Genomic DNA, 17,677 nt, shown 5'->3' on the forward strand with positions numbered 1-17,677 from the left:
TGCGTTTCAGTCGTGTGGAGTAGTTCCTGGCGTGTAATCGCTAGAGTCAGGTGAGTTACTCTAGTAGCCATTATAATAAATCAGGGAATGTTCATAATTTCGTCCCCCTTCATTTTATTCTTTATGTTTGTTATTATTTTCAGATGGTAAAACGCAAGCAGTCTTATAAGATGGTTATGTAAAAGGCTGTTAAGGCAGTGAGGGACAAGAAATGGGTTACAATCGTGCAAGTAAAGCTTTTAACATCCCTCAAGCAACGCTGAAAGACTATGCTGAAAAGGGTACCAAGAAAACAGTTTTCATAAATAACCTTAAAATCATTCATTATAGGGAAAGCGTTTGATAAGGTTAGAAAGGAAAACTATATTAGAATTAATTGTTATTTTCATAAATTTGATGAGGGGCGAAATTACGAACAAATTTTTGGTAGTTTATTTTTTATAGTTATTATGTTTGTGTCAAATATTGACTACCTTACGTTATAACAGTTTCGTTGTAACTTTCCCGTGAGTGGAGAAAGTATTCAGTAACATATACACCAATTTCTAGCCTTGTCCTTAACATTCCTGAATTTCTACAGGTCCAAATCTGCTAAGGGAACGAAATATGAGCCCCTTCCCTCATGATTTTGTTTTGGTCTGAGGTGTTGCAAACCTTTATGGTGTATGTACTGTACATTGCGCTTATAATATGGACTTCGCTCATTATGGTTCAGAAGGAAACAAAACTTACTTCTTTTCCTCACAAAGATGCCAACTCTGGTTTTCTATGTTAGTGAACAAAACAGGATTTTTACAACTTTTGTACCAACTATATCAAATTATTATGGACAAAATATGGACTGGGTTCAGTATGGCTTGGATCCCATCATATGTAGAGCCTTGTCAAAATTGATAGATGGGTATAAGATGAAGATAATTACAATATCTGCCCTACCCTCTTCATAAGTGACGAAAGAAAGTAAAACATCCCAGGGAATAGTTCACGAAGTGGTGAGATCAGTTATCTTCCGAGAGCAATAATTTGGCGTGCAGGCTTCTGGCTTCGTGAAGATAATGAATGAAGCGTCGCTGTAATTGGATCAGGAAGTAACCTACCACTTTGCTTCATTTCGCAGTTGTCAAACTACTTACTCAACTACTCACAGTGCAAATGTAATTTTGTCAATTTCTTATAGATGCACTACTGCTGGGAAATGGTGGATGTTCTCGTGATCAACTCTGCTTCTTAATATTGAAACATTTATGGTGAAGTCCGACGCACTCGTAAATTGTAATTAAATAGACTTTCAAGAACAGAATTTCAGGAATTGGTAGAATTGACCTATTATATTAACAAAAAAAGTACAGTAATCAGTGTTCGAAGCAAATCTACCAATAAACCTTTCCTTAAATTCTCGAATATAGTACAACATTTGTTAGAAGACGTCAAGAGTCACTGCAATGGTCTGAGAGTTCAAATCGTAGCTTCTCGTCCAGATTTTCCTGGGTTGGTTTCATGGTTTATTTTGCTATCTGCTTAACGTCACACTAGCACATGTAGACTTTTTAGGACTCTGGTAGAGAAAAAAGGCTAGACATAAATGTAGCTGTCGCGAACTTCATTAACCATTATCTTTGTTCAGCAATCACCAGCCCCGAAGATGTTGCCTTAACATTTTCGTGTATAGAGCTTCATTATTTGAATTTCCGGTGAAATTTTATTTTATATTTTTTTCAGCGCAATGAATATCCTCAGTATTTTCCAGAGATTGAAGTGAAGGTAATTTTATTTTATTACTCAACATTTTCAGTGGGATCAGCCTAAAGACGCCATTGTGGTTCTAGTCTTTTCTACTTTTATTTTTTCAGAGTCGGTGAGAATTGTTCTTGAAAACATTAAAAGTTGTGCTAGAAAAACACTGTATGATCTTTAGCCTTGAATGACATTGAAAGAATGAAGAAAATGTCTTCAGTTTTTGAATCATGATTTCCGTTTCTTTCTTTTTTTTTCTTTTTTTTTTTTACGAGATTTGTAAAAGTTGCATCATGTACTTGTGTCAAAGTGGATATTAAACAACTTTGGAAATACAGTAAATTTCTACAATTCAGATATAACCTACTTAACATTATATATATATTTAAAGTATGAAATGGAAATTGTGATTATATAGAGCATCAGGCAGAAAAAGAACATAAATTGAGTGTTATAGTATCAGTAAACTTAGAATTCCAGTTTTCCACTATATTAAGTAATATCCATAATTAAACAGCACTCCTTAAAATAATCACATGACATTAATTTATTGTTCGTACAGATCAAAGCCATACAGTATATTAATTTGACTATTCAGCTCATGACTCCAATGAGCAATCCATTATAAGAACATGGGGTACTTCAACTAATCAACGGCTGTCTCTCGCCACAGTATTATTATCTTCGTACTGTCCCCTTCGTATTATCTCATCTACGTGCACTTGTCTTTGTATAAACCCATAGCTTACTCGTATATCTTTATAGGTTCTCTGCTATAATATCATGCTTCACTTATCTTCAATAATCCACATACGCAACTGTGTTATTCTGATGAAACAGGCAGCCGACATATTGGAAGACTGAGGTCCAAAGAGTTTACGTGCAAGAAATAAAACATTATATTTCTGTATTGAAAAAGTTTTACTCTGTATAGGTTATGAATAACTATATATTTTAATTGTCTTATATTTATGGACTATTTAATTTTACAGTTATTCACTATAAATTCAAAGTAAAGGGAGTTTCTAGATTCTATCTAGATAAATTATGGAACTCTGTATATTAATTCGGTACATTTCCTCACTTCTTAAATTCGACAAGGATTACGAGCTATTCTCGTTTTTAATATTACCGGAGTAACACAGCCCTCTTCGTAATCGAGTTGTGATGCACAGTTGAACTCTAAAACACGTTTTAAAATTACCTTCACAACATTTTAACCGGATAAAATACACACTAACTACACTTTGTCATATAGTTCGTATTCTATCTTTCTTTCTTTTTTCTCAAACGCCTCATTCCTTAAATAGATTTCACATAACAACTTAAATTATCCAATCTGTACAACATATCATGTACACAAATGTACGTCAGTATTCCGAAAGGAAGCTGATAGCTGAAGCGATAAAGGCATGTTCGGTCCACCTTAAGGCTGCAGGTTGGGTTCCCTCTCAGGGAGTAGAACAATTTAGGAACAACATTTCCAATTCTGGTCCCGGCAATGGTGTGTATCAAATGTTTAGTTCAAGAATGTCTTGATAAGGGTTTTTTTTATTACGAAACGTTTAACAAATGCAAAACATGACATTCTTACACATTGCCTGAAAGTTTTTGGGTTTGAAAGTAAAAATAAGCTGTATCGAATCGCGACAGCTCACACTAATAGATGGCATTAAGACAAAAGAGTTGTGTGAGAAGGGTCTAATCTTTTAAACAATCTCAAGCTATTTTACGTGTTTCCAGTGATAAATTTATTAAAGGAATCAAGATGAATGGGGAAGGAATAAACACCAACAGTCTTACAGATGACTTCCTGATACTTGATAACCATTTACAATGTGTTAAATTCCCTTTAGAACACCATCAAAGAAGAGAACAGAAAATTTGACTAACCATATTCAGAAAATTAAATTAATGGTAATTCACAAGCATAAAAAACAGCAATGCTGTTATCATCCTGGACGGAAAACACCATTGAATGATATCATGTTTCAAGGACCTAGGATGCTGGCCAGCACAAGAATGAGATTTGGATGTAGAAATCAAAACCAGGATCGGGACGACAGGAAACGTGTTTGTGAAACTGAAACCTCGTATGCAACAACGACCTTAGATTCGAAACTCGTTGGTTCGTGGGAAAGTGTTACTTGTATTGCTTTATGGTGTTTATAGACTGACACCAAGGGTTTCGTCAATGGACAGTCTGCAGGCATTGAAAATTCAGATGTCTCACAGAAGGTTTAAGATCACATTGTTAGAGCACATCTCCAAAGTGGAATTACTCTGCCGTACCGGGAAACCGTGCGTAGCCTTCAGGGTCACTAAAAGCAAGAAAGCAACCAATTCTGGTCATATGATCCACAAAGACGAATACGGTCTGAAATAACTAATCATAGAAGACAAGATGTAAGGAAAACGTGGACAGAAGATTATCCTACACGCAGAACCTCCGACAGTGGTTTGACATCCACGATACAGCAATATCTACAATGGGGAGTGGAACGTAGAACATTTAATTAATAATGACTAAATTTAATTTGACTACACCGGCAATAAGTATATTATTTCCTGGTAGCGAAGGCTGTCGACCATAGACCCAACCACTCCATCCTGTACAATACCAAGGTTATGGATAGTAGAAAATTTACTTCCCCTACTCCAATGACTTCCATGGCCTGTATGGAGATCGCTTTGTCTTTTTTCATCCTGTAGGTACTATATATCGTTCTTCGCGCAAATAGCATGGCCCATTTCCTCCCCAGTTGTAGATTGTATTGAGCAAACCGGGGCTCTATGTACGAAAGAAAGCTTGTACTTCCAGACTGATTCAGTCATAAAGATCTACGAAGATTCCTCCTTGAAAACTGGGACAAAGTGATCGACAATTATTTGAATGGCTGCTGAATGGTATGTCAAGAAGGGTACTACCAATCCTTATTACAAGATGACAAGTTACCGGATATTGAATATGAAGAGAAGTTGGGGTGCATAACAACAACTGAAATTTTCTGACGACGAGCAATGGGCCGTATATATTTTGTATATACTATATCTAAACATCTCGCGTCGATATGATCAATGAAACCGACGTTTGCGTTCGTGTAAGAAATATAATATTGCGCATACGCCAGTGGATGGCTACATGCTAGAGAAAGCTGTGGTGTTTGCATCAGCAGTAGTAAGGCGAATGCGTATGGTCGTGCCATATACTGTATTTGCCCAAACGTCCCCAAAGTACAGTTACACACTATTCGACGGTAGAAGATGTTAACCGAGACGACATTTACCGTCACATAAAGAATTTGTATAAGAATGTGTGTCTGTCACGCTGCCATACGCCCGTTCTCATGTTTCAGCAGTGTGCCAAAACTTGATACCGGTAGATAATCTGTTCAGTGCATAAGCGAACAAAGCTATTTTGATGTGTATTACAAAGAAAGATCTTATGAAAATTACCTTAGACAATATGAATGTTTCGAGTTATTTTGTAAGAGGTTACATGTCCTCACTGTAAATGTTAGAGGAATATATTGGAGGAGGGAGGCTATCGACCATATCACATAAAACAATTATTTTTGACTCGGCGACTGCCATGTCTTTGGGTTACTGAAAAAGAGGATTCAGGGGACACCAGTTTGCAAGCAATCGTGTTCTCCGAGACACCGTTGAAGAATGATTCTATTACCAACCACAAACTTTCTTCGCTCAGGAGATACTTCACCTAGTGGACCATTAAGGCATTTGCTTGAACCGGCTAAGCTACTGTGTATAGGGAGTTCTGTCACACATGTATCACTCTTTAAATTTTTGCATGTTATCGACTTCGAAGTAAACCATTTCAGAAATCAACAAAGGTCTCGGTTTAATTTGTGTAGCCATTATAATGAACCATTCAGTGAATTGGTGAACAAAGGAAGTTTGATGTGTATCACGAAAAAAGATGTTTGCATAAAATAAGGTAGTATGATTATGTGATACAAAGAGATTCAAAGCAGTTGTGTATTAAGTAAGATATCTTCACTGACGATGATACAGGAGATGACTTTTAAACCTGCTGCGTAGTTATATGATGGCCAGAACGTGTAATCAAGTTCTAATTTAATACATTCCACAAACATGATATCATTGATGCGATTAATTCATTCACAGCAGTTTTAGGAATGACCGTTTTAAAGATCATTTTAAGTACTCGTTTCATACTCATAGCTATGCATGCATTTTTGGAAAAGAACTGATAATGCTTAGAATGATGAAATCGCGAGCAGATGATGAGGATTTTTACTATATTCTACAGACGTCTCTCGAACAGCGAGGAAATAACACTGGCGCAGTGCTGGCGAAAGAAATCCATTGAGCTGCTTCGTGGAAAGCCCACTTAAGTGAACAACACAACTCGTTTCTCCGGGCGGGCGCCCTTTTATTTGAGTTACGTGCACAATAGCGTCGGAGAGAAACTGCTGAAAGGTGCACGAGAGATCGCGACTAGCTGACAAATAAAAAGTTGTGCGTGGAGAAAGACAATTACACTCAATGAGATCTTTTATTATTATTGTTACAGTCCGTCTCGTTGGCTGAATGGTCAGCGTACTGGCCTTCGGTTCAGAGGGTCCAGGGTTCGATTCTCGGCAGGGTCTGAGATTTTAACCTTCATTGGTTAATTCCAATGGCTAGGGGGCTGGGTGTTTGTGCTGTCCCCAACATCCCTGCAACTCGCACACCACACATAACACTATCCTACACCAAAATAACACGCAGTGGCAGATGCCGCCCACCGTCATCGGACGGTCTGCCTTATAAGGGCTGCATCCGGCTAGAAATAGCCACACGAAAAAAGAAAAAATGATTGTGTTATCAGAGGGTGGTTTGAGAAAATGACAGGGCTTCAGAACTGGGCGAGTAAGTTACGAGAACAACAAAACTCTTGACTTTTGCCATGTATTTAACATTTTTCACGTTTTCTTTCGAAACAATGAAGTATATATATGAATTATTTAACAAAAATAAAGTGAGATCAATCATTAATAGCAATAGAGGATACTGCACCCGTGCAGTCGGAGGCATGGTTCTCTGCGCTTAGGGCCTTTGACAAGTCCTTTCGCGAACGAGAAAAGTCCGAAATTTATGTACGCCACATATAGTCAAAAGTTCAACGATTCTGATTGATCGAGGTCACAAATGATGTCAATTTGATAAACATCCAAAATAACATGAAATATGGTTATAGTTGGAGTCATTTATCAAGCGATCAATGTTCAACATCGACGATTTAATCAAATAAATGGATAATTCCGATGATTTTTACATCCGGTGGCCTATTGTGAAATTCAGGTACCATTCTAGTAGGCTATACGAAGCAGCTGTATCTAAACATGACTGTCATTCCCAATTTTACATATTCATGATATTCAGAACATATTATATACTAATGGATGAAATAATATTATATATGATCATGTATGGTTGGATATTTCTACTCTACACAGAAAACAACTGAGATATTCAGGTCGGTAATTTTTTATTCAATAAATTCCTATGCTATCACATTGACGAAAGCAAAAAGTATTATTAGGTTGAAGGCTAAAAGAGACAAATGATAAGAATAATAATGAATTACTCTAACAGTGTGAAAGCCCATAATTGAAATTGTCATTCGAGTTACTCCTGTAAAATAAGAGGTAATGATTAACATGAGCCTTTTACAACGTATTGCAGTGGAAAATCAATTGCATTGTTTGGCAAGTATCATTGTTCTGTTACACGAACACTAGTTCACATTAATCTTCAATTTGCTTTCTTTCAGCTTCTTAAATGCATCAACGTCCATACGTCGGATAATATTTGTTGAAATTGGGGAATATAGGTAAAATCGTTTGATCATATAAACATAAAAACATAAAAGCATAAAAACTTCCCATTACTAACATTTATTTCCGTAATATTATCCTACCTAATAACGTTCTTCCCGTGGTAAAATAAACGAAATTGAAGTTAATCTAACCTACTATAAACAAACATTTTCCCTGAGGATGTCTACAAATGTGAAATACCAAACACATAATGCTGTACGCATAATACATATCAGGATATATTTCCCTCATAAACAATGCAATTAAATGGCAAATAAAATAACATAAAACAAGGAAATAAAACCTCATTGGGCAAATGAAATAAATAAAACAACCCACATCTGAGGCACACTACAACTAAATCTAGAATTAACTACAATTAAGTTAAATTATAATTAAATACATGGCAGATGCCTTAGTAGTTATGAGCGCCGTTTAATTAGTGATATCGTCTTTTAAACATCTTCCCAATGTTAAACATTGTGGCCCAAACGCAGCGGTAATAAATAATGTGCCACGTGATTAACAGATAAATGACGCTACAGTTGGGCACTTGGTGGCTTATAAATGGTAATTATCACCTTGCTTCTGTCAACATGCTATTGAACGTGTCCAGAAATTGTGGAATATAGGTGTTCAAGGCCTCTATTAGGTGGAACATGAACGCGGCATATGGGGTAACGCGTCCCGTTCGGGGCGTATTGTGCCCTATGATGACTTAGTCATCGTCAAGCCAATGCTGAGATCGGACCAAGTGCATTATAGTGAACAATACACTCACCGCCAAGTGAATCATTATGGCACATAGCTTACCTTGCATGACTATCCTCTTCATCAGCACCGGCGTAACAGCATTCTTCAGGGGTATCGGGTAAGGAAAGGGTTAACGTAATAAAATAAATGAAGAGGAATAAAAATGTGCAAGGTGTTTACTAACACTAGCCAAAAATAAACAACGGTTGAGCTGCATTTCCGATTTTAACAAACTGGTTTATTACAATAATCTAAAAATTCTGATAATTAACAAATATCAAAGAAATTTATATAACTGACATGATATTCATAAACAAATTTAATTTGGTTTCTTGACAAAAACGGGTATCTCGATTGACATATAAACGGTGTGAAGGAGATACCTTGCATCACGTCAACGTCAGTCACTGCAACAACCACCATAATGGTTACGTGAAATAAAAATGAATTTAAACATAAATCTGCTCGTAGGCAACTCATATCTACAAAGAACCTAATTTATTTCTAACATGAATCTATGCCTCAATGCTCCTAATTATCCTACAAGTTCTAAACAAGCATACACACTATAGTCTGGGAATCGATCGCGAGACTCTCCCTGGTACAACAACCATATGACAGCATATAAATGAGAAGAACATACATTTTACTTAATGCAGATACATGTAATTCGTTATGTGCCTCTATGAATGACATCAACAATCGTGTATACCATTTCGTCTTCCGGGCCATAATATAAAAAGGTCGCTGCTCTCCTGTATTCTTGACAGACAAACACACAGTTTCTACTTTCAGACTTTCGTGTCCTGACGTCAGAAACGACCCGTATTAGCCTCTCAACACCTCGTTTTTTGTACAAACCGAGCAGCCATTCCTTTCTGCCATAAATATCTCCCTTAGCTGACAGCACGTAAACAGAGATAAGGGAGCGACTCTCCCTTCTCGGCCCATGAATCTGACATACCTATTGCCCTCATTATAATATAATTAGTACAGGCCATTTATTCCTTATATTACAAATTCAACACTCTACCGCAGATAAACTCAAATACAACAGGCCCGTTCATCACTTAGCAATGGTGCTGTCAGCGGCACATTCCTATACATACCCTGGCCTTCTTATTGGCACTCACATTCATAAATTATTACTTAACTATTATTTCTTATTCTGTTTAGGGCCTCAACTCAATACTTTGGGCACAATAACATTATTCCTCAATTCTCATAGGCTTCTTACGATATGACTTGCTCAGCTTGATACGCCAATCCGAGTGTATTTAAGAGATATAGAAGATCTTAGGCTTTCTTCATTCGACAACTAACGTTACAGTCTACACTGCACATGCACCTTGTTAGTACCTAAACTGCTTGTCTTGGTTACACCCATATAAGACCGTATAGGTCCCGGTGAAATGAAATGCACGAGCTCAATTTCCCTACCTTGAATATAATATCTGCAATAATGACACTAACGACACAAATAAGAATAACAACATGCAAATATTAACTAATTAAGATTGAGTCCTGGGCATAACTTCTATTTACACGGACATTCATATCCTAACTATTTACATATTGGCAGAAGGTCAAATCTATCTACAATTGACCTAACCATTATCGTATTGCTGCATGCTTAAACAATGGAATTATCTGACCTGTGTCTGATGATATAACTGAACAGTCCCCCTTATGGACACGGCAAATTTACGCCATCATGTTGGCGTTAGAAGCTGGTGACAGCACTCGTGGTTCAATGACTGGTGACATCCTGGTCGGCTGCGATGTTCTCTGCAGCTCGTTCAGGTGACTTGATGATCGCCTCCTCGATGTCGTGATGATTGGACGTCGCCGATGGTCCTTGTTCGCACCTCGATGCCGTGAATAATACTCGACAGTTTCGGTCCCAGTTACCGCTTCACCGTGATGGATGAGCAGTGTCCAGTCCACTCGTGATGTAGGAGAAAACTTCCCAAGTATAAGGTGAACTCTGACTGCTTTGCTTGTAGATAAAGGCGGTCTTCTCTTTGCTGAGTAGCGGCGTGACAGACACCTACTTGACAGCGATACACACAGTGAAAGACTCTTGTGCGCTTGGCAGTCGTATATATTAGCACACTCGCATCCACGCTACCAAGTTCTACGTGTGTGGGCTTCATGCGCGCGCCCGCGGCGTGGAAAATTTCTCCCGCAATATGCATATTAAGTACTCATACTTTAATTGTGATTACAACTATAGCCATGCCGCATATCAAAATTTTCAGAAAAATATCCTGATTGCAGTTGTTGTATCCAATCCTCTGCATTCACCTTGTAATCGAAGATATTAAATAAATTATTTTCCCTCCAATGTAAAATTCCCGCGATATCTCACGGAGCTGCGTGCGTCCCAAGCTGCAAGTAAAGAGGTTCGCTGGAGTAATAAATTTTAATGAGCATCTAGAAATTTCAGATCGCTTCTGACGCTAAGTTCTCACAAAAAGCGCGCAATCTCAGATACTCTTACACAATAAAATGCCACCCAAGGCGCTTTCTTTGTGGTCTCATACAATTCCCATAATTATTATAAAATCAACATTCTTTGACCATGAACAGATTGGTTCAGTATGTACGTGTCACAATACATATAACGTAACACTGAGACTCGACATAACTGATTATAACCTCAGTTAAAATAAACTGTCATGTTTTAGGCTCCGATCCCTTAATATCTGCCTGGACTAACATGTACCATCAAGTGTACCAATCAGCTGCTCCTGTGTTACTACTACATTCCAAATTAGGCCTACATAAATAATAGGTAAAGTAATTCACGCCGCACACGAAAATCACCACACGGTTCTATTATTAAGACTACCAAGATCAAAATACCACCATAATCACACGCATGCCAATCTAAATAGCAAATTTAGAAAGCCAAACTCTGATAAATACACACCGAAATAATTCTTACTGTGACTCGCAGTAATACCTTAGGTCGGGGCCTCTCAGGGTGCATACGTCTAGTGCATGCACTGTGCACGGTGCAAAAGACGACTTCGCTTGGTTGACCCGAGTGCAGACCCCCACTCCTCGATTTGGAGCAATAGCGCTTACTCACTCTTTCCTCACGCCTGTCTCGCTCGCTCCCCCTGTCGCCCTCTACCCCACTTGCTCCGTAGCGCTCCAAATCCGAGCTGAGTTGAGCCAAGTAGATCCGAGCTTAGCTGAGCTTAGCCGAGCAGCCCAGAGGACGAAGCGTTGGTCCGAGCCGAGCCGAGCGGCACCGATGCTCAGTGCACGAAGCTCTTGCGCCTCGATCTGCACGCGTGAGATTTTGGGCGTTTGAGAGGCCCTGCCTTAGGTGTTAGCTCTCTTCATCGTTTCGATTACCTCAAGGCAAATTAGGCGTTATATAGTATACATCGTATAGGTATCTAATAAAGCCGAAAAGAAGACAAGAAGAACGTTATTTCACATTATGACTAAAAATAGGTCACTGACTTGGTTGCCAGGGTCCAGGTGGCACATGACTTACGTTTCCTCTTCATTGTCACGGGATACACAGTGCTTGGTGTTTACCATCACATTTTGCAGCATATCGTCATTGCAGTTTAGACCTGGTAATGAATCAACGCGTACAATCTTGTCCGGAATGAACTTCGAAATTGTTGCGCTGTCGTGAAAACTTAACATACACGTAAATTGCTCCACACCAGACGAAAGATCGCACTATACTGTTGAACTGGCAGTAGTGACAGACCTGGACCCTCAGATCCTTTGCTACAGAACAAATATTACGTCGACCAACATAGCTCAATCTGCAGAGCATACGACGCGAAATCGAAACGTTGTGGGTTCGACCGTCACTGGTGACTGATTGTCTATTTCTGTTATGTGCGTGACTTCTCTTTGGCATTAATGCGTATGCACTCAAGGTAAGAGTTTCATTCAAATACGTAGCATGCGTCCATGGACCACAGCTGCAACTGACTACTTAAATTAGGATTCAAACTATAATATAAGTGTTTCATTAAAGAACTGTCCATCTCCATGGCTAAACGGTTAGCGTGCTGGCCTTTGGTCGCAGAGGTCGCGGGTTCGATTCCCGGCAGGGTCAGGAATTTTAACCAACATTGGTTAATTTCGCTGGCACGGAGGCTTGGTGTATTTTTTGTCTTCATCATCATTTCATCCTTATCACGACGAGCAGGTCGCCTACGGGCGTGAAATCAAAAGACCTTCACCTGGAGAGCCGAACATGTCCTCGGATTCTCCCGGCACAAAAAGCCATACGACAATTCATTAAAGAAGTATGGGAACACAGGAAGACACACTTTAGCATTGAATGGAGAGGACGCTTGGTGCATTCGTAACAGCTTACAGACTGAATGTTGGCAGTTATTGTAGTCTATAATGAAAATGAAATGTAATGTATGTATGTATGTATGTATGTATGTATGTATGTATGTATGTATGTATGTATGTATGTATGTATGTATGTATGTATTTATTTATGTTGGTATGCGTCAGAATAATTGTTGCAATTGGAAGTGTTATTTCTCTACTTTTTTTTTAAGCAGTTACTTAATACATTTTGTAGTAATTGAATGACTCTCTTTGCAAGGTGTTCGACCTCTTATGGAGCGACCCACAACCAATAGAAGGCTGCGTACCCAACTCATTACGAGGAGCTGGGACTTACTTCGGTCCGGACGTCACCGACAAGTTTCTACAGAAGTACAAAATGTTATACCTGGTGCGGTCACATGAGTGCAAGCCTGGAGGCTATGAAGTAACGCATGGTAGTAAGGTATGATATATTCATTCAGTGATGTTATCTGTATGCAATATATGGCGGGTTAGTTTCATTGTAATTGCATCAGTAATAATATTTAGCAGAATTGAGACAAAGTATGCATGAACAAACTATAAAAATCAGTAAGTGGAAGGTTATTGTTGATAAACTTTAGGGGCTTGGATAGTGAAAGGTTTTCTTTCTTCCACCTTGGCGATATTACGGCATTGGAAGCCTAGGGTTTCAAACTTTGTTCTTCGAGCCATCGTTCCCTCAGATTTTTCCTCTCATTTTGATTGCCATCTTCCCGAACAATACACGCTTACGACCGTTTGCGGCTTATTAAACAGTCACGACGACAGCCACTATCATCGCTATTTATTTATTTATTTATTTATTTATTTATTTATTTATTTATTTATTTATTTATTTATTTATTTATTTATTTATTTATTTATTTATTTATTTATTTATTTATTTATTTATTTATTTATTTATTTATTTATTTATTTATTTATTTATTTATTTATTTATTTATTTATTTATTTATTTATTTATTTATTTATTTATTTATTTATTTATTTATTTATTGCAATGACGAAGAAACGGTATTTCTATGTCAGTGATGCATGCAGTTGATGGACTTAGTAAAAATTACCTGAATTCGTGGAATATCTCCATTATTATAGCTCGTACGGTAAAAATGAGGGTTTGTTCAGCTCTCAGTCCGAAGGCTGATTGGAACCTCATCAGCTCCTCCATTAACTGTCGTAGATAATCTAGGTGTCACTAAAAAGGTGTACTAGGGAAATCAGGAGTAAGGTAGTTTCTCATTTGTTTTCCTCACCGATTCAGAAGTTCCTATTACATATCAGTCTGCCAAGCCCACTGAAATGCACTCAGCAGCCGATCATATGAGCAACATTTAACACACCATTCATAACATGGAGTGACTGCACAGGGAATAGCATTAATAGCATCGCTCATACCTCGGGCACTTTCACATTGTCAAAACTAAGGAGGAGATTGAGACGGGTCAAAGAAATCAAAAGGAGATAATATTATATCCCAAACCAGAAGACATAGAGCACTATAAACATTAGGTCTCGCCTGCAAATCAGATGTAACATATTGAAATTGAAATACTAAATATCACTTGTTATGTGAACATTTTTGATAAATCTAATATTTCAGAAGATGTTTTAAAGCTTGTAAAAAATGTAACAGTCGCGAATATCTCTGTTATTATTCGAATTACGGCAAAAATGTATCAAATGTAAGATTTCGTAAGTAATATTTTGTACAACTTTTATTTTATTATGATCAGTTATTCGGTGTCCGATTCGTTGGCTGAATGGTCAGCGTACTGGCCTTCGGTTCAGAGGGTTCCGGGTTCGATTTTCGGCCGGGTCGGGGATTTTAACCTTCATTGGTTAATTCCAGCGGCCCGGGGACTGGGTGCTTGTGCTGTCAGCAACATCCCTGCAACTCACACACCACACACAACACTAGTCTCCTCTCCACCACAATAACACGCAGTTACCTACACACGGCAGATGCCGCCCACCCTCATCGGAGGGTCTGCCTTACAAGGGCTGCACTCGGCTAGAAATAACTACACGAAATTAAATAATAATAATAATAATAATAATGATAATAATAATAATAATAATAATAATAATAATAATAATAATAATAATAATAATAATAATATGTGCCTCAGCTACCGTGTGCAGACATTTCGATTTGATGCCATCTGGCTGTCTGCTTGTCAATTTCGACGTTCCATTTTACTCTAGGCCCACTAGATGGCAGACCGAGTAAACCGAGACTCTCTTGGGCGTCTATGGCTGAGATTTAATGAATTTTGTCGGGTAAATACCAAATGTATCACCAGAGATCTTTTACATGCCGACATCGTACGACATGGACTTTTTTCCGCCCTTCGAAAATACAACTACCTCTGCCGGGTTTGAACCCGCTATCTTGGGATCCGGAGGCCGACACTCTACCACGATCTAGTTAATAAGTATAAACAGAAAATTCGACTATTTCCTGTTTTGTCCCCTTTAACATTGCTACTGTATATTAATCATAGGGTACATAGCATAGTTCATACCCGGTTATCCCTGAAACTATACATCGGGTGTCGAAAAATTATGTTGTTGTAAGACATTTTCCCGTGATGTCGAGGCAGGCAGACAGACCGAAGAAATTTAACTGAAACTATTTTCGAATTTTGAATATATAATCTATGACCGGAAGCGTACTGAAAAATTATAGGCTAATTATATTTATTTACATAGATAAACGAATTAATTTATTGGCAAAAGAATAGCAGCAAAATAACTAAATCCTACACGATTCACTAATAAATATAATAATAGAGAACTTTACCGTTATTTCAAAAATAGGATTAATGAGATATCAGAGTGCGACATAGCTTTAATAGGTTGAGATAAATATAGAAATTAGTTCCAAAAATGCTGTCATAATGCTGATGAGGTCCCTGGTTCAAATGGCTTTTCTTCTTGTTGCAGGTAATAACCATCTTCTCTGCCTCCAATTACTACGAGATTGGCTCGAATAAGGGTGCCTATGTGAAGCTGGTGGGCCCTCAGCTGGATCCTCACTTCGTGCAATTTAACACCGCAGCAAATCGTGCTAAAAGACTCACATTCCGACAGCGGATTGGACTGGTGGAGAGTTCTGCTATCAGAGAACTGAGTGCGCAGATCATTGCCTCCAAGGAATTGCTTTTGGAAGAGTTCCGGAAGTCAGATCCTGAGAATACAGGTACAGATTATGAATGTTTGCATATAAGGCAAGAAACTCTGTCTGTAGAGTTCCAAGCATGGCACTAAAACGATTGATATATATAGGAAACAGTAATCAGAGGTGTCACAAACTGGATCAGTACCTTCAAAAGAGAAAAGAAACTAACCCCCTATCTCAATTATATAGCCTAGTACACACCCAGCAATCCCAGAATAGAATTTTGGTAAGCTTTTTCCAGTGATGTGGATACAAACATTTGAATCAACCAATTTTCGAGTTTTGAAGACATAATCCATGATAAATACGAGGTAGTTAACTGAAGAAAGTAATGTCATACCATTTTTTTTACAAGATCTGTGGCTCAAATCCTTCTAAACAAGCCTCCATGACGACTTAAATCACAGTTATATTCCGGAACGCACTTCTTCAGTGTCTACGAATCATAAAACATCAAGATCGGTCAAATTACGAAGGTCGAACTTTAGCACGAATAGAATACTTCATTCGGACCTATCGGAGTTCGAAATTAATATTGGGGCCGATGACCTCGATGTTAGGCCCTTTTAAACAAAAAATCATCATCATCAAAGTAAGATTGGAACTCTAACACAAAGTTGAATTTGTTTTACGTCGCACCGACAGAGATAGGACTTATGGCGAGAGAAATTGTAGAACGGCTACAAAGACTCCTACTCGTAAAACTACAACCGCAAACCTACACGGCGTTAATTTTCCTTACTTGACTACTCTAGACGAAAATTGATAGTTAGGGGCCTATCGTTGTCCTCATTTCGCCGCACTGAACGGCTCAGACGGTTGAGGCACTGGTCTTCTGACCCCAGCTTGGCAGGTTCGATCCTGGCTCAGTCCGATGGTATTTGAAGGTGCTCAGATACGTCAGCCTCGTGTCGGTAGATTTACTGGCACGTAAAAGAACTCCTGCGGGACTAAGTTTCGGCACCTCGGTATCTCCGAAAACCGTAAAAGTAGTTAGGGGGACGTAAAGCCAGTAACATTATTATTTATATACTATCCTCTTTTCAAGTACTCTGTGATTATTGGCCGTCATTTTCCTACATTCGTTAAGTACTTATATATTATCGCCAAATAGTTTTTATGGTTGATATAGGCCTATCTGTATATTTATTAAGAAGGTACAATTCGAAGCTCCCGAATTAGATTTTTTCATTCTCTAAGGAAACAGCTGACTCATATCTGAAGATAACATTTTTTAAACTGGATGGGATCAAACCGGTATTCAAATAAACATTTTCATATGTTTACAATCTGACATTTAACGATGTTTTATATTGTAAATTATTTTAAGATTCAGCTATGTTTTTGACGATATTAACGTTTCCTTTAGGTATGCCCTTATATCCAAATCACAGTATGCAATAATTTAGAGGGATACTGGTAGGAATTACGGTGGTGTATAATATGAATATTAACAACAAGAAAGTGCAATTTGCTGTTAGTGTTTTACTCGCTCAGCTTAATTAATATGCGACGTTTAGAATGTAACCTCTCTGGGACCCACATTAAATGGAGCTTATCACCGAACTAGAGATGATACAAACATAGAACGGTTCGTGCTTAGTGATTTTAATTCCGGAAGAAACGGGGTAAGAATAATAAAGAAGGTTGCGAGTGGCAGAAATCACCGCCTTCTCAAAAAGGCAGTAATCGCTGCAAATTATTTTGAAGAAAACGAACTCAGATATATGCTAAGTGGAATGTTTCTACGAACAAGGGAGAATATATCCCTGCTGATCATTCGTACAAGATAAAA

The 17,677-nt window shown here is 38.1% G+C and overlaps 1 protein-coding gene across 1 annotated transcript in view; it reads left to right on the forward strand.

The window, feature by feature from the left end:
• rdgC (retinal degeneration C) overlaps positions 1-17,677 on the forward strand; it is a 1,179,561-nt gene that overhangs the window by 1,092,927 nt on the left and 68,957 nt on the right. The window contains exons 12-13 of the mRNA XM_067148666.2: positions 12,937-13,122; positions 15,648-15,903. Coding sequence (XP_067004767.2) covers positions 12,937-13,122; positions 15,648-15,903 — 442 coding nt within the window. The remainder of the gene's footprint in view (positions 1-12,936; positions 13,123-15,647; positions 15,904-17,677) is intronic.

The sequence above is a fragment of the Anabrus simplex genome, chromosome 1 (genome assembly GCF_040414725.1).
Source record: "Anabrus simplex isolate iqAnaSimp1 chromosome 1, ASM4041472v1, whole genome shotgun sequence".
Classification (NCBI taxonomy): domain Eukaryota; kingdom Metazoa; phylum Arthropoda; class Insecta; order Orthoptera; family Tettigoniidae; genus Anabrus; species Anabrus simplex.